Source organism: Podarcis muralis, chromosome 2 (genome assembly GCF_964188315.1).
Source record: "Podarcis muralis chromosome 2, rPodMur119.hap1.1, whole genome shotgun sequence".
NCBI lineage: Eukaryota > Metazoa > Chordata > Lepidosauria > Squamata > Lacertidae > Podarcis > Podarcis muralis.
In genome coordinates this window covers 33,730,687-33,757,488 of record NC_135656.1, presented here as the reverse complement: position 1 = coordinate 33,757,488, position 26,802 = coordinate 33,730,687, and the positions used below count along the sequence as shown (strand labels likewise).

At 42.6% G+C, this 26,802-nt stretch overlaps 1 protein-coding gene across 2 annotated transcripts in view; it reads right to left on the bottom strand.

Annotated features, from left to right (window-relative positions):
- Nucleotides 1-5,254: 5,254 nt before the first annotated feature.
- Nucleotides 5,255-26,802, bottom strand: part of SLC38A12 (solute carrier family 38 member 12) — a 77,683-nt gene continuing 56,135 nt past the window's right edge. For both annotated transcript variants that reach the window (XM_028716804.2, XM_028716803.2), the window contains exon 10: nt 5,255-10,288. In XM_028716804.2, the coding sequence (XP_028572637.2) occupies nt 9,528-10,288 (761 nt within the window). In that variant the 3' untranslated portion in view covers nt 5,255-9,527. The remainder of the gene's footprint in view (nt 10,289-26,802) is intronic.

Genomic DNA, 26,802 nt, shown 5'->3' with positions numbered 1-26,802 from the left:
AGAAGAATGATTCCCATGGTGGGAATGGCAGTTTTTGCTAATCCTAATTCTGTTACATTGGGAGAAGTTTCTACAAAACTTTCAGATGGATAAAGTGATACCAGTTTGTAACAGAAAATCTGACCTACAAGCCCAAGATAGGAACTGTTCAACTGGATCTGCCCCCACCGCCTAGCACTGCCCTTGTCAACCAATGTATTGAAAAAGGATTGGGATTATAAAGGTTATCCATTACGCAGTCAACAGGCAGGCGAGTTGGTACCAGGAGTGATAGTCATTTTCAGAAATGCATGTGTCTGAATGTGCAAAGCAGCACTTCAAGAGTTGCAAACTTTCTCTACTGCCAAGGTGGCTGCGACTGATGATCATACAGCCTTGACCTAGTTTTTAGGCCACCACCTTCACGGCTTCTCTCCCTGCCCCCCACTGCATAGATTTGCTCCTTGTCCCCAGAAGCAGGTGTTATAAGGTAAAAGGTGGCATCACGCCAGGACTACCCTCTACCACTTGGCAGTACATCCTAGACTTCCATCCATCTTCTACTTTAACTGGCACTGTGTAATTAACTTTCAACCCACCTCTTTTCCCTTAGTAAGAGAGGCTGCCATAGTCACATCTAGGGTACAGAAGAGGAAGCTCTGATGGTGGCAGCTTAAAGTTTTCACTGCTGTTCATTATTAACCAAAAGTTGAAAGGTTTATAAAGCGGCTCAACAGACAGCAATGTGACTGTAACCACAACTTGCTTTGGCCATTATTAAAATGTGATTAAAAGCTTGTCAGATTAATATTACTGATTAAAAATTAGAGATCTGCAGAAGATCTATAAATGATCTGCCACAGGGGAAGATGGCAAACCTAGAGAACTTAAATTTCTGGTTTCCAGAGGGCACTGAGGGCAGATCCATACCATATATTTAAAACATATCCAACACACATTTAGCACACATGACTCCCCCCCCAAAGAATCATGGGAACTGTAGTTTTCACTCAGAGCTCCAATTCTCAGCATCCTTACAAAACTACAGTTCTCAGGATTCTTTCACATCTGACTGCATAATGCTTTGATTTCCTTTTTTGTTTTCTGATGTTGTCAACACTATTCCTCCACTGAGGTTTGTCCCCATGAACATTTCTCCCTTGTAACTGATGCTGGCAGCATGGAAACACTGCATGTAAATACAGAACCAGATCCTAAGTTCCTGTTGCCTAGGACTGCCATTCGTCCGGAATTTCCCAGACATGTCTGGGATTCATTTGTCAGAAATAGCGTCTGGGTTGAATTTCTGAAGATTGGGAAAACCCTGGCGTACAGCAACCCATGTTGGAAGTGTTGATTTTTTGGTGAATTTCCTAAAAAAAATTTTTTTAAAAAAAATAGCTCAGCAACTTTGGAAAAAAGGGAAAAGGTTCAACAACTTTTGTGTCTGGATTTTCACTTTTTGAAATATGGCAATCCTATTGTTGCCAGAATTTTACTGGGAGACTTGAGGAGTAAATACATAAGCAGCCTTTCACTGAGTCACATTGAAATGTTACCTTAATATGGGAGAGTTAACCATTAGCTTCTCATGAGGCTGCATTCTAAATGGTAACAATGAGGATTCCCAACTCTGTTAGCCATGAGAAATGAAGCAGGGAGTTCTTCCTCCCCAGAATAACTAATTGAAAATAAGAGTGCGAATCTGCAAATCGCCTGAATGAAAGTGACAAAAGTTGCTGCCATCTGGAGTCTGGTCAGTGGGCTGTGCTCAATGACTTTGAGATGTCATTCAGGTTCTTACTGGAGCATCAACATTCCAAAACCTCACAGCTGGTATCCTCAGTAGAAATGGGGAGAAAATAAATAGGATAGGGATGAAGCTAATTTCCCTCCTCCTTTGACTCCAGCTCTCATAAATACATACAGCTAGAGACACAGTGCTAACTGCAGAACACAATGGCAGGGATTCAGAATTGAAAATGCATAACGGGGTTGGCACAAACTGACTCCCATGCCCTCTTCTCCCCACGGGAGTCTTCCAGCCTCCCAAAAAAGGCTTGCAAAGTTGTCTTCACCCGATTTTCAGGGATACACCTTTCCCGTGACATAAAAAAGGTAAAGGTACCCCTGCCCGTACGGGCCAGTCTTGACAGACTCTAGGGTTGTGCGCCCATCTCACTCAAGAGGCCGGGGGCCAGCGCTCTCCCGAGACACTTCCGGGTCACGTGGCCAGCGTGACATCGCTGCTCTGGCAAGCCAGAGCCGCACACGGAAACGCCGTTTACCTTCCCGCTAGTAAGAGGTCCCTATTTATCTACTTGCACCCGGAGGTGCTTTCGAACTGCTAGGTTGGCAGGCGCTGGGACCGAGCAACGGGAGCGCACCCCGCCGCGGGGATTCGAACCGCCGACCTTTCGATCGGCAAGCCCTAGGCGCTGAGGCTTTTACCCACAGCGCCACCCGCGCCCCTTAGCCACCCGCGCCCCTTAGTGACATAGTCTACCCCATTAAGCAAGGGGAGAGCAGGGAGGTCTACTTGTGCCAGCACCATTCTAACCCTGATAGTATGTGTCAAAACTCTTTTTCCTTGCAAGAAAAGCCTACCTATACACCTGTCATGTGGCAGAAGGGAATAGCAGCACACATATCAAAAGGGGGGGAGGTAATTATGTGCAGTGGGAGCCAACCAATTCTGTTCATTCTATCTTTGTTATCTGGATTAGGACCTATGCTGGCAGGATGACTCAGGCTCCTTCCTGAAGCAGATGGACTAGTCAGAGTTTGTGGCAGGGACTTGTCCGAAAGAACACTGCACATATGTACACAGATCTTCCCACCTCACACCAAGTGTTGGGCACACCCTCTTGATTAGACAGGCCATTTTTCTTCTAAGCATCTGGGCACCAACAAATCTTATTGCTGTGTCAGAAGAGATTTTGCCACACACGAATGCATCATTGACACACCAAGGCAGACTCCAGTCATTAGCCGCTGAAAGAAAGAAGCTGCCCTGCATTCAGGGTCCTTGTCACACGGCAATAAGAAATGAGCTGCTTGTTCAAAGGTAATGGTTCTATAGGGGCAGAGAAAACGAGGGCTGCCTAGGAAGAGGAGATAAATACAAACGCCTTGCCTCAAACTGTGGCACTTTACAGTACGACAATGATCTGCGAGTAAGTTGTTTAAAAAAACGCTTCTCTAAGATCTGGTCTATACAGTGGTACCTCTACTTAATTAAGTACTTAATTCTTTCTGGAGGTCCGTTCTTAACCTGAAACTGTTCTTAACCTGAAGCTCCACTTTAGCTAATGGGGCCTCCTGCTGCTGCTGCACCACCGGCGTGCGATTCCTGTTCTTATCCTGAAGCAAAGTTCTTAATCCGAGGTACTATTTCTGGGTTAGCGGGGTCTGTAATCTGAAGCGTATGTAACCCGAGGTACTACTGTACAAACATCAGCTAGAAGCAGTGAGCTGACCATGCCAGGCTACACATAGGGGGCATTCACACACTATTTTGGGGGGAGATTTTTCAAATGCAAAGCCACCCTGTAAATTCTCTGACACCCTCAAGACATTATAAACTTCTATCCCAGCCCTCTCTTCACTATTGCCAGTGATGTTGGTTTTCAACTTGCAGTAAGCTTTTTAAATATTCAAACTTGTGACCCCACTCTGCAATGATGCAGTCCATTATACTAGATGCTGCTCACTTGGTACTATCCCATGACAGGGCCTCCTTGGTGGCAGTGCCCCATTACGGAATACCCTCTTTGGTGAGGTGCTCCATCTCCCACATTATTGACATTCAGGAGGGATTTTAAAACATTCTTTTTCAACCAGGCATTTGATGGCTGAGAGGTATTATTCCTGGCAATTTTAAATTATTAGCTCTGAGGGTATGCGACTGCTTTCAAATGTTTTTAGATGTTCTTGTCATTATAAATGTGTTATAATTATGTTTTGAACTGTACTGCTTTACTACGTTGTTTGCTGCCCTTGACTCCTTTGGGAAAAGGGCAGGATATTTAAAAAACAACAACAAAAACACAGTAAGACAGACTAGTATTCTATCACTTGTTTAGTTACACCACTTGCTTTGAGCCATCTAGTTCACTAGATAGGATTGTACAAGGCTTATCTGCATGCTGTGGTGGGTGGTTTTCAAAATATGCAATATACTGGGCACTTTATCTTCTGAATTACCAATCCAGATGAGACATGCATTTTTCAACTAGACACAGAGAACGGGGCCGAAAGAGCAGTGTGTTCTCTTGTGTACAACCACTGAACATAGTCTGATGCTTTAAGTAAAAGTTCAACTCTTGGCTGTATTAACTTTTTAAGCAGATCAAATCGAGCAGTCAGGGACCTCTTCAGGGCTATTTACATGGGACTTTAATCAATTTGCTAAGTGTTTTACAATCCTTATATTTTTTTTAAAAAAAGAAAATCCTATGAGAAAGAGTTATTCACCCAATTTTACAGATAGGGATCCAAAATATGAGAGTGAATGGTTTGTCCTAAGCTACCAAGGGGATTTTTTTTAAAAGAACTGAGACTGGACTCACTGAGCCATGCTGACATTTGACATTTTTCTACTTCCAGAAGCTTCACTGCAACTAGTATAACACTACAGGTGAAGCTCATGGTTCCCCCTGAAGGCCTCTTCTCAAAGTCTTTTTCTCAAACCTGATGCCCCTTTTCCAACTGTCTCACTTTTAAGGGTGGCTCTTTCTCCTCATGGTCTTTGAAGTGTAGAAAGACAAGGGATTTAAGCTCCAGTGGCACTTTGATTTCAGATTTACAGTCCACTTCCCTAATAAATCCCATGCCACACTTTAATTCCTCAGAGGGAAAGAACGTGTGAGCCACAGGAGAAAGTAGAAACTGTTTATTTCCATCATAAAGATGCCTTTTAATATTTTAACATAAATCAAGCTGTGCTTTATGATGATAATAAATTTACCAGAAGAAACTTCATTTGCTGCCTGAGGCAGCAAAATGATTCAATTTGTATAGTTTTTAAGCACAAGGAAATGTAATTGAGTCGGGTAAGGTACAGCTGTTTTAATTGACTTTTCGGAGAACACCTAGTGCTACAGGAAGCAGGAGGCTAATACGGAGGGACAAGAGAAGACAAGGATTACTCCACGAGCTGCTGCCAGCATGGATGCCCCCCTCCCCTTTGCTACTTCTGCCAACTGATCCGTCAACAGAAACTAATTCAAGATACACTGCCTTAATGTATGCAGGAAAAGGCCAAACCACAACAGATGCATAATCTGCATTTATTTCTTTATGCCTTTCTGAAAAATAATTACATACAGGGACAAGCTGAGGACACAGAGCAGCAAAGTGCCATAGTGAAGAATTGTTACATTTTAATAGGCAATTAAAAATATTGTCTCACGTTAAACCAGATGGGAGAAGGTATCAGCCACTACATCATTTTCAGCCAGGTTGAGCCCTGGATTCATAGAATCGTAGTGTTGGAAGGGATCCCAAGGGTCCTCTAGTCTAACCCCCTGCAATGCAGGAATCTCAGCTAAAGCCTCCATGACAGATGGTCATGTAACCTCTGCTTAAAAACCTCCAAGGACTGAGAGATTCTACCACCACCCCATCCCTTGGGGATCTTGTAATAGTGCCAGTAAAATAAACACACACACAAACATCCATTTTATCCATCTTGGTCAACCTCAATCTCTCTCATGTTTTAAGGCATATTGTGATACTAGCATCAAACTTTCCCTCCTCTTGTAGGGCTTTCACCATTAATTGAGGTAGACACCTCCACTGCTCACATACTGAAGGCACCTGGGAAGGTACATCAATAAAAATCCATCAGAAGACAGGAAAGGAAGTTCTTCAAGGTGAGAGAGGAATGGAAGGTACTACTGCCAAGCCATTTCAAAAGTGCTCTTCCTATTCATGCAGAGAGAAAAGTCATCCCTGACTGTCAAGTTTCTTTTGAAATCAAAGAGGAAATTTCACATTTTATAACCTTTGGAGCAACATAAAAGGAGAAAAGATATAATCTAAGCCAAAAGGGCACATAATGCCACATGGGATTTAGATAAAAGGGGAATGGAGAAATCCCAAACGACAACGTATAGCTGAGGTGGTGGGGATGGGGAGGCTGTCCAAAGGACACCTTTCTTGTGCAATACAGGCAATTAGCATAATTGTGCTTTGTAGTACACCTTCGACAAGATGGAAAACAGAACTGCTAAAGTAGCAGAAGTCCCAGACTAGGCTTGCTGTTTGGCTGTAACCTTAGCAATTTGTCCAGCTTCAGCTTTCTGTGAAACCCAGCGCTTTCAATTCTTCTGAGATGGCTCGTGGAGAAAACGAAAAGGTGTGTCACAAGAGAAGAAACCTCTTTGAAGATTGCAGGTGAAGATGTGCATTAAGTGACCCATATTATCTTGAAAGTCAAAAGCACAGAAAAATTCAGTGACCGCTCCATGGGGCTGAAGTAGACATAGTGCTTGCGTTATTCAGCACCTTCTGTATTGTTGGCATCAGTCTGTCTCAAGAGGCAATGGGTCTCTCTTGGGGTGAAATCAAGCTGTTAGAGAATTAAACCACCTGCTGCTGATGCAGAGAACCATAACTCATAACTGCTGCCTCCCATATTGTTTTAGCTGCAGTAACAGCACCAGTGTCCTCCCAGGGTGGGGGGCAAGCCTGGGCAGTGTGTATGAAGGTCCCAGGCTGCCCCCGCTTGGCCTCACTGATGTGGTCCAAAGGAAAGCAGAGCAATACGTTTGGCACCAGCTTGGCTGCAGGGGTTGTTGGAGGGAGGCATACAAGATGTCATCCAACAGCCTTAGGGACTCCACTTCAGATTTGTGTAGGGTTTCCTCTTCAGGCTTGTCCTCTCCCGAAGATGTCCTGCACTGCAGCAGCTAAGCACATTCTACAGCCAGCCAAAGACGAGAAGATTGCCACAGTGCAATTTCCATACATTTATAGGTCATTTCTCAGGTACATCCATTCTGCTGCTAAAATGCCAGCAGTGATACTATCCTTGCCTGTCTCATATTGCATAAGGGCAGGCTGGGCCTCCATGCGACAGCTCTGTTTTCTCACTTCCAGTCTGACAAGAGTCTTATAACAGTGATGAGAAAGAGTGACAGAAGGAATCAGTTGTTAAACTTCTGAACCAATTGTGGCAGGACGGTTCCCATTTCAAATGGATTGTGCACATAGAATCTTAAAATCTGTAATTTTGTTTCCCCTCAACCTGGGCACTGTGTAATTCCTTACCAATTCACTCAGAGACAGTTCTCAGAAACCTGGTGTCAAAGGAGCAGCATCAGCTATCTGCAAGCTTTCAGGTTGTATAGGTGACTCTGATGCACCAGCAAGGACTGCCAAGTACAGCTTGAGATGAAGAAGAGAGGGATGTCATCAGGTTTTATTATGCCTGGAGCAAACTCCCCCTAGTCGGCAAACATAGCTTTATGCAACATATCAAGGACTTTTGTTATCTATGAATAGAGTTGTGTTACAAAATTTGCTGTGTTTGTTTTTAACACACCTTCCAACAATCTGTTTTTTTTGCAGCAAAACCAATTTGATTTTTATAATTATACTTGATAGTAATTTTGATTTATTTTTTTAAAAACCACTGAATTTCTTAACTCACTTTGATGAAATGTCAAATTTAATATCACAGCTACACCAGGATGGAAAAGGCAAGTATAATCCGGGGGTTTGGAAGATGAAATTTAATAATAGAAAAAGCAGTTTAAACATATTTGAAGTGAAAAGAGTTGAATTTCCCTCATATTAAAACCTTTGTGACCCATGACCCCTCCTAAGCTCTGCAATCTCCTAAATGCTTTTTGTGATTTCATCACAGAATGATGGTCAGTACTCCTTGTCGGCAAAGATCCCACAGTCCGAACTACATGCAATTAGAAGCAGACCTGTGTCTTTAAATCCAGACCTTTCCCCATCATGTATAAAGCAGGGAGGTGGAGGATGAGGATAATTTAAAGAGCAAAAGGGATGTGCAGGTGAAGAGAGAAGCTTCCCTGCAGATTTCCCTACCAGGAGTCTCTCACACTGACTTACTTCTGATATAGCAGCCTGGCCAAGGGAAAAGTGACATTAGGGGACAGAGTACAGGGAAATAAGGCACAGGCAAGGGGAGTTAATAGCCCCCCTTCCAATCTGCATTTCTTTTATGTTTAACATAAGACCCCCCTCACACACATCTCTTAGATTTACCTGTGGCAGACCCAGGTTTCAAAGCACAGTACTAGTCAGATGTAGCTTAAATTTACATAAACTGAAAAAGAGGTCATGTTGAAGGCAAAGTGGTGGGAATTTAGTGTGCTTTGGGAAGTAATGATTGCCTTTATATTCAAACAGAAAACAATGGCTTCATGAATGTCTCTTGCTTTAGCTTCCCCCTCATGATTTTATTCTCTCTGGTAACACTTACTCATACGATTTCTTCATAAAGACACGATTAGGTGCTGCCCTCCACATCTGGCAACACGCAGGTGAGGTGCTAGGAAATGAGAACTGTGCTTCTTTTACATGTTACCCATCCAGCAAGTAATTAGCACCTTCGTGCCTGCGATGGAGAGTGCTGCAGTCAGGGCCTGCCCTGCTGCCTCAGGACTGGTGTGAAACAGAGGACCATGGTAATGCTGAAGCGACTTAGCAGCAAAAAAGAACTGTGGAAACAGGCTTTCCCTTCAATGCTTCATGAAATAAGGCTTTGGTGGTACCCACCCAGACTTAACCACAACCTCCTTTTCACCCTCTGCATAGAATCAAGTATGGAGGGGACAGAAAACACAAAAGCGAACAGAAGCAAAATGCTCACCAGATAAAAAGTATTCATTTAAATCCACAGTAACATCTATGCATCTGATCCCACATTACATGCAGCAAGGCAGATGTGTGCTGGAAAGACTGTAACAGAAATGGAGGAAACAACAGTAGTGTTGGAGTGGGAAGAATCTACCCCTGGGCATTTTCTCCCTCATTTTTTTCAGTGTAGGCTGACCCCACGCCATGGAACATTTCAATGAAATCTGATTCAACTAGTTGTGTCCATCTTTCTCTTGATTCTTCCCTGTTAGTTGAGGAAAAAGGAGAGTCACCTCAGGGGACATGAGAATGATAAGGAATCATTGCTTGCTTTCATTGGCTACTTGCTTGACTGGTTTCAGCAAGGCTCACCCCTCCATCACTCTTGAGGGAGAGATGCATATCTGACAGCCTCTGACATATCATAGGACAAGAGAGGAAGACAGTTTGTATGGGAATCTGTGATCAAGGCAAATATAGAGAGATGCTGTGTGGCCACAGCAGCCTGGTAGAGTGACCACACTCAAAGCTTTATACTTTGAAGGGGAAAATCTGAATTAAGAACCGAACTGGACAAGCAGCACTGCACCCAAAATTGATAAAGTGAGCACCAAGCTCAAGACAGTATTAGCAGGTTCTTAGGAGGTGCAAGATCAGAAGAAGTCTCAGAAGTCACCTCCAGTTTCTTTGATAACGGCATCGTTCCATCATTAGAGCTTAGTTTCACTCAATATGATATTTGCAGTCACAAACAGAAAGCAAAAAAGTCCCCAGAGTAGGACAAACCCAATCCAGAATGTGTGCCGGAAAGGGGACAAATGTTTATTGAGCGTGCCATTTCCAAAGATCAGCTGAGTGTCTTTTCGGCTGCAATATGCTAAGAAAGCAGGGATGATATACTGGATCCCATTCCCAGCATAGGCTCCAGTAATGCCCACCAAGGACTCCAAATCGTGGGTGCAGAAAGCCACGATAATGGGGGGAATGAGTGTAATGACTGGGAAAAAAATCCTATCTACTACCCAAGGGTAGGTTCCCCCTTCCCGGTGGAAGAGCGTCTTCCAATTGTTCCTCAGAGTCACGGCAATTATAGGAAAGTTGGTGCTGATGGTGAAGACAGGAAAGAGGCCCAGGAAGTAGCGGATAACGGCGATATTGACAATGTCACAGCTGGTGAAGTTGAGCGTATACATATCCATGAGAGTCCCGTTCTTGAAGCAGTAGATAGCAGTGAAGGACAAGAGGCTGTAGAAACCCAGGATTAAGGTGTAATCCAGCAGGACCAACTTGTTAACGTGTTTCTTCTTGGAGATGGGAGTGATGAGAGATGGCAGCGAGTGCTGGCACATGAAGGAATAAACGCACACCCCAAAGAGATTGCGGATCCCTGAGAGTTGCGCTAAAGGAGGGTGACCTTCCCCTTTCCCTTTGGAAATCCGGAGAAGGGCGATAATTATCATGATGACAAATGCTGGAAGACAAGGGGTGGGGAAGGAGAGAGAAAAGGAACATGTTGAAGTCAGAGCAGAAGCTATGCACACAAAAATATATATTTCCTCCTCTAATCTCTGCGCTGGATCACTACAGTCTATAGTGCAAGTGATAAGGGGACGACGACACATGCTTCCCTGGAGAAAGCAGTGCTGCATACAAAGAAAAGATCTACAAGGAGATAAATACGTGTGTTCAGCACCAGGCTGTACACTGTGGGTGGGGACTCCAATACAAAAGTACAGTTGGCTATCTTTGAAACAGGGTTATCCAGCAATCACACTTTCTCTCAGGGGCATCTGCCTCGTAGGAAATGGGTTTGACCCATCACAGCTGCTGCTTGAGTCCTCAAAGAAATATAAAATAAAACTGTTGTCTTTGAACTCAACACCTTCTCTTTACCCCAGGGTCCCCAGTCTCATTCATGTTAGTAAAAGTGCACTGAAGACATTTCCTAGCATGAGCATGTACCACTTTGGCGGAAAGGGCATTTGAAAGATTGCTTCTGGGCAGCACAGGAGCGCACAAGAGACAATGCTCATGCCCTTTGGTTTTCACAGCATTTGTTTGAGGAGAGTGGGACTGTATTTTACATAAATGACACAGACAGGAATATTTGCAACTGGCTTATATTTAAATTTAGGGTATTTGTAAAGAACACATTGACATTGTTCTGCATAAGAAACAGCCAAACAAGCTGCCTGGGACTAATCTCAATTGGGAGAAGGTCTAACAGGGACTGAAAAGAAAGCACTGAAAATTGGAGTTGAAATGCAGGCATAAAGCACACACTTACTTGACATTTACTACAACAGCAACAGATAATGCTGTTTATTTGCTTGCCGAAAGAAGATTTGCTGGGGCAAGGCAAAGCAGGTCTAATGTCATATATTAAACGTTAGTGATAGTAACAAAAATAGTTTTACTGAGCTAAAATAAAGAATAAATAGGGCCCTCAGATGTGCTTGAACAGGAAGTTGAGCATTATGATGAAGGGCACAAGGACCTTCTGTTTGAAGATTTGTTCCTTGACCACTGGGCACTCCATTCAGCTCCATTATGTTTTCTAAAACTCTAATGAATTAGCTAATAGGAGTGTGGGATCTTCTTCTCAATCAACTTGGTCCAAATATGCCCCACCCCTTCTCAGTGACATTGTGACTGATCCATTAGAGCAATTAGTGTGCTGCCCAGCAATTTCAGTCTGCCCTTAGCCACCACCACCTTAAGCCTGTCTTCTTTCTTGGCTCCAGTCCAGGGGGTGGCCCTAGCTGTTGGCTGCCTCCTCCATCTCAGAGTTGCCTTTGCAGAACTTTGTAGGAAGGAGGTTAGGGACAAATCTTAGTTGGCTTTACCTGTCTTTGGCTCTGCTATACCTACTGTTGTTCTCCCTGACTTCCACCCTACCAATCTTAATGGGCACCAGCAGCCACTGCCGTCTAGTAAATTTCTGCTTAAGTTTCATTTCTGTTAAATTATTTTTCCTCTCCAATCTCCATTTCTTATGCTGACCTTTTGAGCCTTGCGATCATAACAGCCTCTAAAACAGAAAGCAACCATTTTACAAACCCAAACCTGAAGTGGCTGAAAAAAATTAGTTCATTCATTAGTCCCTCATCATTTTGATTGTTTTTTCTTGTGTAGGTTACAGCCCTTCATGATAGTGTTCCAGAGCAGGGGCACCATTGGAGGGGCCAGGGGGCCAAGTCCCCCCCCCCCCGATTTTCAAGGAGGGGGCCAGGCAACCTCTAAATTCCATGGTGACCGTGTGCACACCATGTACATGTGCTGCACGACATGCTGACATCACTTGCACATGCTGCTCACAACACATCAGCATGTCGCGCAGCGTGTGGAAATGACTCAGCAAGTCACACGAAAGATGCACATGGAGGATGGCACCAGCCCCCTCTATCACAGGGGCAAGCCGGCATGCTTGTTCCAGAGACTTGCCATTTTGTGCTTGAAAGGGGAACGTCTCCTGCTCCCTGCCTCAACTTGGTGTATTCAGTGGGGAGAGTGGCTGCTTAGGATAACAAATGGGCCAAGATGGGCTGTTTTGGCATTTGTACAAACTGTCTTTAGCTGTGGCTGAGAAACAGAAGCCCCAAACCAATTAATCAGATACTGTAACACACAGAATGCTAATGCACACTTCCACTGCACATTACATTTAAAGCCATTTAAAAAGACGGACTTTGACAGCACAGCAACCAAGAGAGGAGTCACAGGGACTAAAAACTAGGGTGACTACCAGAAAACACCCAATTAACTGGCCACTCACAAGAACCCAGCTAAATCCAGATTGTACAGCAATGCTTGGGCTTATGGGACAAATGCTAGGGGGCTCTTAATTAAATCGACAAGCTGCACATTCTGAAAGGCCCTATAACAGTAGATACAAAAAGGAAGACAGTCCCCCTGTAAATTGAGTAGCGACTTATATTGCCTATGAGTATTATGGGATCATAATACGGTCAATGGAGCTGGGTATATTTAACATGGAAAAGAGGAGACTGAGAAGACATATGCTAGCCATCTTCAAATATCTCAAGGTGCATCACATGGAAGACTGAAAAGAAGTTGAGACTGAGATTATCAATACTATAAAGAGAAATTAGGAACCTTGAATAAATAGTGTTTTACATATATAATAAAAGATAGCTCAAAGGGTGTAATTTTAAGGCATGTGGGCCTTCCAGTTACAAGTCTATCTCTATCCACTGGACCAGACAGGCTTTCAGTGCATATTACTATCATGAGGAGGAGGAGGATTAATTAAATTTCTATACTGCCCTTCCTCCAAGGATCACAGAGCAATTTAAAATATAAAAACACATAACATAGTAACAATCAAAAATAACCGCCACGAGATGTTCTGTACAGCAGAAGCTGTTAGAAACCATTTGCCACATCTTTGTTTACTGGAGAATTTACTTTAATTATCTCTTGAAGACATAAAAAAAAGGGTGGGGAAACGGGGGGGGGGGACCAAAGATTCATTATAAAGCAGCTGGAACTGCTCTTTATAAGTCTCTTCTCTCAATGACAAATACAGAAAAACTACAAACCACCACAGCAAAGGTACAAAGCCCTTCAAGTCATCTAGAACCTGCCCAAGGACACCAAATATTCTCAACAGAGTTTAAGAGAATTGTGAGCTCGGACATTCTGACAGGAACAAAGGAACAAGAGAGCAGGAGTGACATGGAAGAGACAGCTCTCAAGAAAGAACAAGCAAGGCAGGTTATTCTTCTCAGAAAAAGCAAGCAGAAGATATCCAGATCTTTCTCTTTGGGGAAAATAATTTGACTTGTGGTGTCCAGTCCTGTATCTCTGCCATAGCTTAACTATATTTAACTGCAAGACCTCTGCACCTCTTCCCCTGCAGAGAGAGAAGCAGTAAATCTCTACTATCTCTGCTCAATCAAGGGTGAAGATCTGACCTATTTCCTTGCCAAGTTCCCTTATCAGGTACAGGCTGCTCATTTAACCCATTCTTTTCCACACCAGAAGCAGCATGTACTTTAAGGAATGCAAGCCACTCTTAGTATTTATTCATTCATGTGTGTCCTGCTCTTCAGCCCAGTGTCTCAGAGAGCAGCTCACACAAAACCAACCTGCAACAAAACAGTCCTTGCCCACAAGCTAACAAAACAGTGCTCGCTCGCCAACCAGGGGCCATATGCCTCCCTGGGGGCCCCCATGATATTCCAAGGGGGTCAGAGACAGAAATTGGATAAATGGGGGGCCCCGGCATGAGACTACGGAGTTACAGAGGGAAGTGAGAAGTGAAAAAAAGAGAAGTGACTGAGGATAAAAACAAAGATATAGAGTGAACAGAGAAGTGACTGTGCTTCCTAATGGATGGAGCACCACGCACACTCTGCGGCAACATTGCTTCCGCTTCCTTCTCCCTCCCACTTCCGCACACCAATGCTACGTGGCTGCAGCAGTGCTAAGTGTGCTAGGTGCTGTCTCTTCATGCATTCATGCAAGTATTACTGCACAAAGAGATACGTTGCTGAATGCAAGAGTTACTCAGCCTCACGTGAAATCACCTTCATATAATGGTCAGAGGTGATCTCTGGTTATTCCTCACAGCAATAGAGCTGGATATAAAAAAGCTTGTTTCTGGTCATCAAGCACAAGGGTAACACTGATCGAGAAATACTTATATTTTTTAATGTAATTCTTTTTGTATAAATGATAAGAATTATAAATATGTTCTATTTACAGACAAAACGCTTAAACAGGAAGGAGCTGACCTTTCAGCGAAGCTATCGGCATGAACCCCATAGACTTTCCCACACCCACACTTTTCAGACTCTTGAACTTAATGCCTTTTATGTCACCTGGTACGTCTCTGCATACTCCACTAATGAAAACAGGTAGCTGCTTGCTAGTCAGGGGGACCCTGCAAGGGCACATTTTTCATTCCAAACCTGCTTGAGGAGTCAGTCCAACATGCCATCCCTGTGCCGCATGGGATGTGGTGGTTTTACAAGCCAGAGACCAACAGGTACACAAACATCAAGTCATGGTGGAATAAGAGCTTGGCTATTTCTCCTTTCTGAACCGGCAGGTGCTTTAAGGGTAGCCTACACTGCGAAAAGCTGACCTGATTTTGCCTTCCTGTAGAGAACTAATCCTGTGAATTGGTCGATTTCTCTCACCCTTTTTAAAAAAGCAAGTTATTTTTGTGACGAAAGTGCAAGGCCTGGTCTGCTGACTACTGAATTCAGTGAAATGACCTCTTCTTCCCATCCCACACTGGATATTTAAGGAGTATCATCTTACTTTCTGGGTACGATGATGGGTACTTTTGAAATTCAGGCACCTTCTCCATTATGGAAGATTGTTACGTTGCAAAGCTATCAATAGTTATGCAACACTTACATATATGGATTGTCCTTTATGAGAACTGTACCAGCACTTGGAATAATAGGTTCTTTTTCCTTTTTCAGCAGAGATCTGATCTGCCTTCCTAAATCATACCCTTTCAGCCGAGTTTCTTATTTTGAAGTACATGGAATTTTTTCAATGCACATTGCACAAAGATCTGGTGAAGTTCAACACTCCAAAGCTATCCTGACAGATCTATTTTCCTAGTCAAGGGGATATAGGAGGACATCCCTTTCCCTTGTGCTGCTGGAACTGTACAGCTAAACATTCACAGGCTAGATTTATCTTCCTGTCCCTATGTGGCAGCAAGATGAAGACAAAGCTCCAAAACCCAGTTATGTCCAGCGATAAATCAAAACGAAGAGAGGGTGATAGTCTGTAACAGATAGCTCCTGATAGACCAGGAGGGAAGCTGGGTTTTGTGGGCATATGTGAAGCTCTCTATGCATCTGTATTCATGTAACAAAGGCAATGGGGATGAATACAACAACTCAAATGCTCTGGTAGTCTAAAGCAGAAGAGGAACCTCAGACCTGGAAGCCTTCCAGGTCTCTCTTATCTGGCTCCTGGGTTTCTAAAGGCCACACCTCATCAGCCCTGTTTTATACCTTCCTTGAGTGTTTTCCTGGTTGAAATCCTGAAGCTTTGATAATGTCTCTTGCCTGCCTGGATAGAGATAGAGGTGTGTGTGCTTACCAGCCTACTATACAAAGGTAATGTTCAAATTAATTGCTCTGTCCACTTCTGCCTCTGGTCATTATCTGCCACTGCGGCTCCTAGAAGGGAATATGGCCCACAGGCTGAAAGGGGTTCCACATTCCTGCTCTAAGCGATGCCCTTTATTCCAGCATTGGCTTTCCCAGCTGCTCAGCTCCTGCTCAAATAAAGGTCTCTTACAGCTAAAGAAGGGATGCGGGTGGCGCTGTGGGTAAAACCTCAGTGCCTAGGACTTGCCGATCGCATGGTCGGCGGTTCGAATCCCCACGGCGGGGTGAGCTCCCGTCTTTCGGTCCCAGCTCCTGCCCACCTAGCAGTTTGAAAGCACCCTTAAGTGCAAGTAGATAAATAGGTACCGCTTTATAGCGGGAAGGTAAACGGCGTTTCCGTGTGCTGTGCTGGTGCTGGCTCGCCAGAGCAGCTTCGTCACGCTGGCCACGTGACCCAGAAGTGTCTCCGGACAGCGCTGGCCCCCGGCCTCTTAAGTGAGATGGGCACACAACCCTAGAGTCGGACACGACTGGCCCGTACGGGCAGGGGTACCTTTACCTTTTTACAGCTAAAGAACATCAGTGGCCAAGTTTACTCTTTCTACAGAGATACCAGAGACACGGACAATGTGCCAGAAATGGAGACATCTGATAAAGGAGAATAAGAAGCAAAGGCAAAATATGTGTAGTCAAACCTGTTAAAATTATAATATGGTTTTATTATTGTCACTATTTACTAAAAAAAAAAAAAAAAAATCCCCCAATGCACAGCCCACTTAGCACTATTTACAGCTGCAAAATGAAAAATAAAGCAATACTACCCCCATCCATTTAGGCTCATTTACCATTACTGAATAGTTACCTTCATCATTTTATAGTGGTACCTCGGGTTAAGTACTTAATTCGTTCCAGAGGTCCATTCTTAACCCGAAACTGTTCTTAACCTGAAGCACCACTTTAGCTAATGGGGCCTCCCGCTGCTGCTGCACCGCCGGAGCACGATTTCTGTTCTTATCCTGAAGCAAAGTTCTTAACCCGAGGTACTATTTCTGGGTTAGCGGAGTCTGTAACCTGAAGCGTATGTAACCTGAAGCGTATGTAACCCGAGGTACCACTGTATTTAGAAAAGTGAGTGTAAGAAGCCAGGTTTTGTGAAAACAAGGGCTGATCAAAATTTCTCTGGAACTACACATGGCTCCTGGATAGTTGAGGACAGGCCCTCATGAGGCATTTGTGGAAACACAAGAGAGAAAAAGCAGTGGAGGTGATGAATGGAGAGAAACCACATAAGGCAAAAGATAGGGAATGAGGATTATTTTTAAATATAGCTCTTCTTCCTAAGAGCTCAGATTGGTAGTTTAGTCGCACACCCCTGTGCAGTGGCTTAGTCACAGAAAATGTGATTTGCCCTGTGAGCTGCAGTACTGGGAGTCCTACTTCAAGCATTGGAATCCCTAACCTATTCATACATAAGCCACATGAACATAACCAAACTTTGATATGGATAACAAAGGATGTTGTGTTGTGCTTTTTTAAAGAACTAAAATAGATCCTGGTGCAATTCTGCAAATGGAAATAATAGGATGGTTATTTCCATTCCCTATTCTCTCACTGGCAAACACATTCTGTAATGATCAAGATGATATGAAAGGGCAACAGTTACTAATTTGGTATATTCTCAGGCTGGTCTGTGACCCTTGAAGGAAGCGAAAGGTCCCCTGAATGCACTTCTCAAGACTTCCTCAGAACATGTAGCCAACATGTCCTTGAAAGTCACAACCTCCTTAGAGTTGTTGAAATGAGGATCTCTGGCAAGTCTATACAGCATTACCAACTGGGAAATCAGCAGGAGCACAAATCCCCAACAAAAAGAAATTCTGCAAAGACAACTTTGGTATCATGAATTGACACATAATGGCAGGATCATGTTGAGGCAACTTATATAACATGTTTACATATGTTTTACTGAAGTATTAACAAATTCTGTGCCACACGGAAAAGTGTTGAGAGGATCTCAAACCAAGGTTTCCAACAGTCAGTGTTCCAATGTCTTTTACTCCTTTATCCTCAACAATTCTGCAGTGTCAAAGCTAGTGTCTTACTGCCTGAGCCAGCTGCCACTCCTGCCTTGGCTTCTGAATTTTTGTTAATGAAAATGTTTGTAAGCTGGAGTCATAAAGGATCTGGTATATGCTGGCAAGCAGCTTTGCCTTGCTTGCTTGCAACCTACCCAGTCAAAGAGAAAGGGAGGGTGAAAAGCAGCGCCACCGCTGCTGATACCTATACCTAAAAAACAAAAAATAGGCAGGGCAAAGAGAAGAGTGAAGAACCAGGAGTGGGGGGGGGGGGCTCCAATAATGTCAACTGTCTCTCCAAGTCAATTAGGTCACACCAAGCCCCCAAAAGCCCTTGCAGCCTTGTCAGTACAAGGCCTCTGGTCTCCTGATCATAACTTGTTTGCCTTTGGCCCTTCAACCCTTGGAATTCTTCTTTCTGCCTGGCTCAAACTCATTTGCCTCAGACCCTACTATCCTTGATCTGATGCCTGAGACAAAGCCCATCTGCAGCCCACCTCAGAGTCAGGGAAAGGCCCGACACATACTATTATTAAATATGATGTCTTCATGTAGTTGTTTTTTTAAAAAGGAGCTACAAAGAAGTCACAGTCTAAGGTAGTAGTCAGGAAAAGAAAGCCATAGGTTTCCTGCTCAAGGTGCTCTAAAAGCATGTTCTAAAAGAAGATTTGTCTGCGCAATAGGACCAGGCTTGTAACACATGAGAGCAGCAAGGAAGGCACATAATGACTTTTTCTTCCTTGCCCCTCTCCTAGAACAAAGAGAAAATCTGAAGGGGAACTCAAGAGTGATGAGACTCCCTCTTGAAAGACCTGCTGTGAGGAAAACAAATGCTGTCTGCCCAACTTGACCCAGAAGATGTTGATTTTAGAGAAGTGGACAACTCTGCTACAGGGAACTGTTCTTCTGGCCAGATGTGGAATGAATATGTATGAGCCTATATCTAAACATTGGTACTTAGGGAAAGCCTGGAAGCCTGGGGATATTAAAAATTCCATTTGTGGCAGAAAGATAAGGACACGGATCTCCACAGGGAACACGGAAAAGTTAGTTTAGCTTTCCCAAGCTCATCAGGTATTGTTTGACAGAAAGTGTGAAGTTTTTCGGAATGAGTGCTCCTGTCACACATAAAGCAAGTGTAGGCCAACAGAGGCTTCAGACCACCAAGAAGAACTCAACAACATCAGGGACTGAAACGTTTAGTTTTTCTATGGGGTCTTGCACTGGTCACTACTAGATCATTCTGCCTTCAGGCTAATTGTTTGTTCTTATGCTGACAATTATTGGAGGATGTTTATACTTTTGGGTTATCTCTCCTGGTTTGTGAAACCTCATTCAAAACTATACCTAAATATCAAATGGCATTCCTATACAATTATGTTCCATTTTCATAAAAGTAATGTTCATGTTACTTGCGGAGCTAAAATGTGTTGGCTCTTGTTCTGCTGATCTGGAATCCAGCAGTTATTCTGGGCAATGTGACGATATCTAATTGTTTCAATGCTGACTTTCAATTCTAAGCATTATTGGTCAAGCACATCAAGCAACGTTTCAGCAACTGTGGATAACTATGCTAGGTATCTGCAAGGCAACAAAGTCAAGAGCAATTTTATATGACTGTATCTGCAACTGACAGTTGTCAGGGGTCCTTTACCTTTACCTTTTTATATACACTCTCAGACAGAAACAGAAAAGGATCTTGTGGCACTTTAAGGACTAACACATTTGGTCCAGACTACAGTTCACATCATCAAGTGTTATCCTGACTTCCACACAAGGTTGGTGAGGGAATTACCGACATTGAGGTCAGAGGGAAATGAAATGCAGAAAAGGACAGTGATAATTACATAATTTACTATGAACATCCACAAACCAGTTATTGATAACATAAACATATTGACACTACTAAGCCTTAATACATGTACTGTGATAAAAATCATTTGTCTCAATTCAATTCATAATAAATCTCTTAATATGCTATAATTCACCTATGGACTGAATCAAGATAAAGGATATTTAACTTGCTGACAAAAGCAAAGATTTTATATTGTGATATGTTAAGGTCTACAGTTAATTAAACACAGTAGAATTCAACATCCTGCTTTTACGATCTTTCTGTATATGCAAGCATTACAGTTTGCCAGATACCACTACTTCTCCCCCATATGTGCTGTTCTGAGGGTTCTCTCAACCCCCACAGAGCCAATTTTGGGAGTTGCATGAAAGGAGGAAAAGAAGAATCCTGTCCATAATCATTACTATTTATTTCCCTCCATCCTCACTGTTAACACTTCCCACCATCACCATGTGTATAAGTACCTCTAACTCTTTCCATGTGCCACAAAGCTCTTAGTTGGTTCTGCTGCAACAGAGTAATAAAAGACTACTACTCTGGAAATTCTTGGCCAGAACAGCTCTCTAATTGCATGCAACAGGAGATTATACACAGAACAGGAGGTGTAAATTGAGGTCTCCCATTTCCCAGCAACTCAGTTATTCTACCTTCCCCAGAGCCATACATTCTTTAAGCTCAAAGCCTTGAGCAACACTGATCAAATGCCACTAGAAGGCATGAATGACACTTTCAGTTTTCACTTCTCCAAGTAATGCAGAGCAGACGAGAGCATGAAATTCTGCCCCACCATCTTGACAGAATAGGAGGTGCCCATAGTCCATTCCTTCCCTCAATCCACTTAGAACTATTTGTTTAAGCAAGCACTGTGTCAAGAGTTTTGACACATTTCTGGCAGAGCTATCCATCAGTCCTAGCTGATGGCGTGACAGAACTTTCCTCCCAAAGCGGAGAATCAATACGCCAGCGCATAATGATAATGAATCACGCTCTTGCAGTACATGCCTCTTGCTTTGTTCCTCATCAAAAAAGTATCAGGATAGACTCTTAGGAGGAGGAAGCACCAGGAGGAAAACAGGAGGAGGAAGAGGAGAGGATATTGCAGTCCCTCTGAAGGTGGGAGAGGCTTCAGGGGCAGATTCTTCCTCTCACAGTTGCACGTGCTCCTAGACAGTTGTTGTCAAGATCCCTTAGTACAGTAGTACCTCGGGTTAAGTACTTAATTCGTTCCAGAGCTCCGTTCTTAACCTGAAACTGTTCTTAACCTGAAGCACCACTTTAGCTAATGGGGCCTCCTGCTGCCGCCGGAGCATGATTTCTGTTCTCATCCTGAAGCAAAGTTCTTAACCCAAGGTACTATTTCTAGGTTAGCAGAGTCTGTAACCTGAAGTGTATGTAACCTGAAGCGTATGTAACCCGAGGTACCACTGTATAAGCAAAGGCTTGTAAAATGTTAGGGTGATGGCCTAGAGACCCAGCAAAACACTGGCACTGAGAGGTTCTGAGGTAAGATTCAAGAGAAAAGCAAACAGAGGGTAAATGATGGACAATACTGAAACACTAGTATTAGTCTAACACACCAAGATTAAAAAAGAAGTATATTGTAAGCCACATTGATTTCAGTTCCCCTTAATTTCAAGTAATCATGTCTTTGATCAACTTTTTTAAAGTTTCCAGAAGGAACAGGAAAAACAATAGTCTTGTGGCACTTTAAAGACTAACAAATTCATTATGGTGCAACTTTCATGGATTAGAGTTCACTTAATTTGATGCATGATTATGTTTTTTGTTTTAAGTTATTTAACAATTCTCCTGCAGGTGGCACCGTCTTCTTCTTCACATTTATTTGAGCCATAGGCTTCATTCTATGCAAGCTTTCATAAAATTTATTACATATTCCAGTACACAACAGTGGCAAGAATAACAAACTATAAGAACTGCAATGTCTGAAATACATCATTAATATATCACTCTTAGGAACAAGAACTCAACAGAAATGACAAAGAAGTTCAGAATGTGAGCAGGCTCTGGAAAAAAGTGTCCCCAAAAGAGGACACAGGAGCAATGTGGAGGGTCAGCCTGTAAGGAGATAGAAGACCAAGCAAGATATAGGGAGGCATTATAGTCTTATAAAAAAAAGACTGCAGGCACCTAGTCAGCAAAATGGGAATGCTATTTTGCCTAATTTATTCTCATCCAGTAGACAGCAAAACTCCACAATTTGGGGGCACCAGCATAACTATGTACTTGCTACGCTGCTCAATTTCAACTAAATGTACTTTATGAAATTAACTTATGTCGCCCCATGAGAAAAAGGATGATATCTTATCCCTCAAACTGAGTATGACAGAATACTGTGCATTTAGGTGGTAAAGATGTGAAAGTACTGGGAAAGGGCCCACACTGCTGTAGCAGCTAGAAATGTTTTTTAAGCTTAAGAACAAGGAACAAGGTGAAAGTTACTTTAAACAGCATAATTTTAAACTTTTTCCTACATTTATGCACCGTTTTGAGCTATGGCAGTGCACGTGCCCTGCCTCATTGCTGTTGCTTTAGTTTTCTGGCTACTGCTTAGAGGTACTTTTATAAGTACACTTCACAATGCCTTGCTCTGAGAAAGGCTCCTTGGGCCTTTCCTCAGGTGCTAGAGCAAGAGAGGAGGAGGGTGTGGGTGTTGGAGAGGCTCAGTGTGCAGCTGGGTGAATGGTAGTGGCAAAGACAGCAATAATGAGAGTGGAGAAATATGAGAGTGGAGCAACAATGAGGCAAGGGAGCAACAGTCCATGCTTGTTAACCTAACCACATTTACCTGCTGCCTGAGACAATGGTTTCAATGTGCCTCATTATAGCACCAGCTCTGCCAATGTATATTTGGACAGAACTTGGGCATGTCATGAACAAGATGTAAATCTTACATAACAAGAAAACTTCTCGAATTTGGTGGGTCTAGTATCCAATGAAGCACCACAATTTCCTAGAAGTGCCTGGGCAACAAAATACTCTACTACAGATATTAAGGCATGTTGGGTTACTCCTCCTTTCTACCTTGGATGTAGCACGAAATTGAAATAAACAGTTGCTCTGAATGCCACAGCTAAACATAACTGAAGTGGCCCATGCAAATGGCACAACTTTCTCTTCCAGTCTGGGGGAAAAACGCTCTTCTTAAACACTCATTTTATCTAGCAAGATCTTCAACAGCCAGATACAGCACTCTATATCATTCTTGATTTTTTTATCTGAAACTAACAAGGGACTAAGACTCAAAATGGCACCACTTTACCTCACCCCTCACCCCCAACAGACGGTGCTGAAAACTAGTTCTTCAGCAGATGTTTCACAAAGAGATTGTGGAGAAGAATGGTATTTCAACTTTGTCGTCGTAAATATATTTTCTTCTCCCTTCTAAGTGCATTATTTATCCACTATACAGCTGTTCTTGTCCTCCCTCAAAAGAAACAAAGAAAATGCACACATACGAACTTGGTGAGATAAGGACGTCACCTGAATACCCTTAAAACAAAAATGAAATGGCTTGTGGCTCAGAATTTTACCCATTCTACCTGTACAGTGTGTAAAACAGACTCGGAAGAGCAAGAAGTCTGAATGAGCCTATCGTAAACTGTCACAGTAAGCTCAGCCTTTTATCAGAAGAAGAGTGCCTGTCTAGAGGGGAAGGATGCTGACATACTAATCTCACTGCAGGAGACTGGAAATAGCAAGAGTTTTTAAACCTCTGTACAAGCCATGGCTCTAAAAAATTGAAGTATTCCCCCAGTCCCCTTTCCCAATTAGCAATTGTCAAATTTTAGGAGTGGGAACAAAACTAGTTCAGAGATGGAATCTCCGGATGAATTTACATTTTAATTTAAAAACAGCAGCAGGACAGCCATACTACTGTATGGAATTATGAATCTATGCAGCAGTTCAGAAAAAGAGGGTTCTTTTGTTTTGTTTTGGCTAATTGCTCATCTTAGAGAAGGCAAATGGTAACAGATGAACCACCACAGAAGAAAATCACATGCATTTTAGGTATTTCTTCTAAGTAAAGATTGAGCAACACTAGAGAGAGGCTCTCTGGAAATGTAGAACTAGTTTCTTTCACTTGTGTAGCAAACTAATGCATCATATGCTTTAAATAAAACCACTGGATCTTCTCAAGATCAGGGGAAATGAACACATCATTAAGTGACTATCCAAAGTTCAAACCTAGAAGATCACACTCAGTGTTGCTTGGGAATTCTAAGAAAACAAAAAATCAGTACAGTTTTGAAACCAGTGGTTAAAATCAGGACAGTCCTGAAAGGTTTATTCTACCATCTTATTTCAAAATGGTGTTCAACTGTATCCATAAAGACAAAAACCTCTTGATGTCAGGAACCACCATGCAAAATTGGGTTATAATACCCAATTTTCATTCTTATCCCAAGTTCAAGCACCACTACTGTCTAAAACATTTATCAACAGATTATATAAATTGTTAAATGTGTACAAATAATGGGAACCGTGCTGCAGAAATGGCCTCTTTTGAAAACCATTCCACATGCTACTTCTCCATCAGAGGCACCACTTAATCTGAGCATTTTTTCCAGTTGTGTGTATGTAGGGAATCTGCCACTAGTATTGATTTCCTAATCTATCCACTAGTGAAGCAAGGCATGCTGTATCGACACAACCATTTTCTTAAAAATAACTTTCCAAAATTTAAAGCCTCTGTATTGGAAAGCAATTGAATGAGAGTTCAAAGGATGAAAAGAAAGAACATGCATAGATGTGCAAAGCAGAACTCTCCAGTTTTATTGTCAGTTTTTCTGCAGTGTTGCTATAGGACCTAGATGCACCTACCTTTGAATAAATATACCGACAATTGTTCAAAGGGACTTACTCCCAAGTAAGTGGGCAAAAGATTTCAGCCTCCATCTTCTGTGGGGTCTTATCAGTTAGAAGAGCAGAAATCCAGGCACTACCTTTCCGAAGTGTTTGTGACAGTCCATGGAAGAAGACGGCACAAAGGACTAACATGCTAATTTTCCTGAAATGAGTAAATTTCAGGGCACCACTGAAAGAAAACTAGACTGAGAAACTGAAAGCAAGCACTCTGGGGAATTTGCAGAAGGCATAATTATTAAAATATAACAACATTCAATAATAGCAGATATAGCATCTGTAACAAACTGAACAAAACCTGCTCCTGACTGAGGGCTAGCTGGGTAAACTCTTCAGCATTGGCTCTGCAGCCTGCTAGGAGTCTCATACTGTAACAAGTTGCAATTAAATGCCTTAGCTGCTAACAAAGTCAATGTTGAATGATGATTTTCTCCACACTGTTGTGTTTCCCCCATGATCTCTAGCCCTTAATATATGCTTCTCAACACATGCAGTACAAACTAATTGATTAACCAATTAAACATTCTACAATGCTGGATGGAAAAAATGAGGCACTGCATGCCGGGCTCTAGGTCAAGGGTGACTAAACTATGCCCCCCCCCCCCCAATGTTGCTGAACCATAATTCCTGGTCATAAACTGACTGGGGTTGCTGTGAGTTGCAGCTCAACCACATCTGGAAGGCTACAGCTTTGCCACCAGTGTGTAAGATGACCTATCCATTGTATTTGTTGTGAAGATCAGAAAAGTATGTGCCATGATATCCTATCATCATGTATATCTGAAGTTGCTCTGAACATCAAAGAAGGATTTGTGTGATGGTGGCAACCTGAAAAGTATGTTTCAGATAACTACATTTATCTAGATCTAGGCGGCATGTTGTTTACACAAAAAACAGGATGAGCAACAGATCATACTCTGCCCTCTCAATATGATTTTTGAAAGGAAGGGGTTGTAAAAGAACTAATATAAGCTACTGCCTGTCAGCTATTTTTCAGCATGTCAGTTCATCACAAAATTAACATGAAGCCTCAGACAGAGGATTGTTGTTAAGTTAAAACTGCACAGAGGCAAGATCCACTGCTTTCCAGGTGCATTTGAAGCTACTGGTTTTACCTACAAAGCCCTAAATGGTTTGGGGCTAGGATATCTCAAGAACTGCTTCCTCCCATAATAGCTCACTTGTCACCTGCGGCCATCATCGGAAGCCCTATTGCTTGTTCTGTTGAGAGAGACAGGTTTTGCAGTGATAGGAGACAGAGCTTCTTCAGCGGCAGCACTGTGGTTATGAAACTCTGAGACAGATTTACTTGTCCCCATCTTTACTGGTTTGTAGGGAGGTGGTGGTTATTTTTATCCCAACAAGCTGTGGGAGTTGTTGTTGTTGTTGTTGTTGTTGTTATTGTTGTTGTTGTTATATCTTCCTCTCTTGAGGCTGCTTTTTAAATAAGTGGTGGGGCTAAAAAATTCCTGTTCACAGTTTCAGAAGGCCGCTTGAAGGCTAAAAAATAGTATATATATATTTTTTGTAAATATATAAATCCCCAGTCATACAGGAAGTATTGTTATCCAACTACCCACTGAGAAATCTACACAGAGAGCAATTTGGCAATAATTTCTATGTAACATTTGTTGTTACAGTAAGCAACAGTATATCTTATTGCCAAATCTGTCTACACCATTGCAACCTACACACATTACTTCCCGACCTTCCTTCTTTGACAATGGGAACACAGCCTTCTTTTTTAATGAAAGCCCTTTAAGCATTAATTTTGGGAAAAACACACTACCAGCAAGAATATACAACCTTCATAAGAAAAATAAAAATTGTGCTGTTGTCTGGCAAAAAGGAATAATATCACACTGCATAAGTAGTTCCCTCCAGCTTATGAAGCAGAAATGAAGCAGAATTATAGACAAGCACAAAAGACCAAGCTCAATACAGTGGTGCCTCGCAAGACGAAATTAATTCGTTCCGCAAGTCTCTTCGTCTTGCGGTTTTTTCGTCTTGCGATGCACGGTTTCCCATAGGAATGCATTGAAAATCAATTAATGCGTTCCTAGGGAAA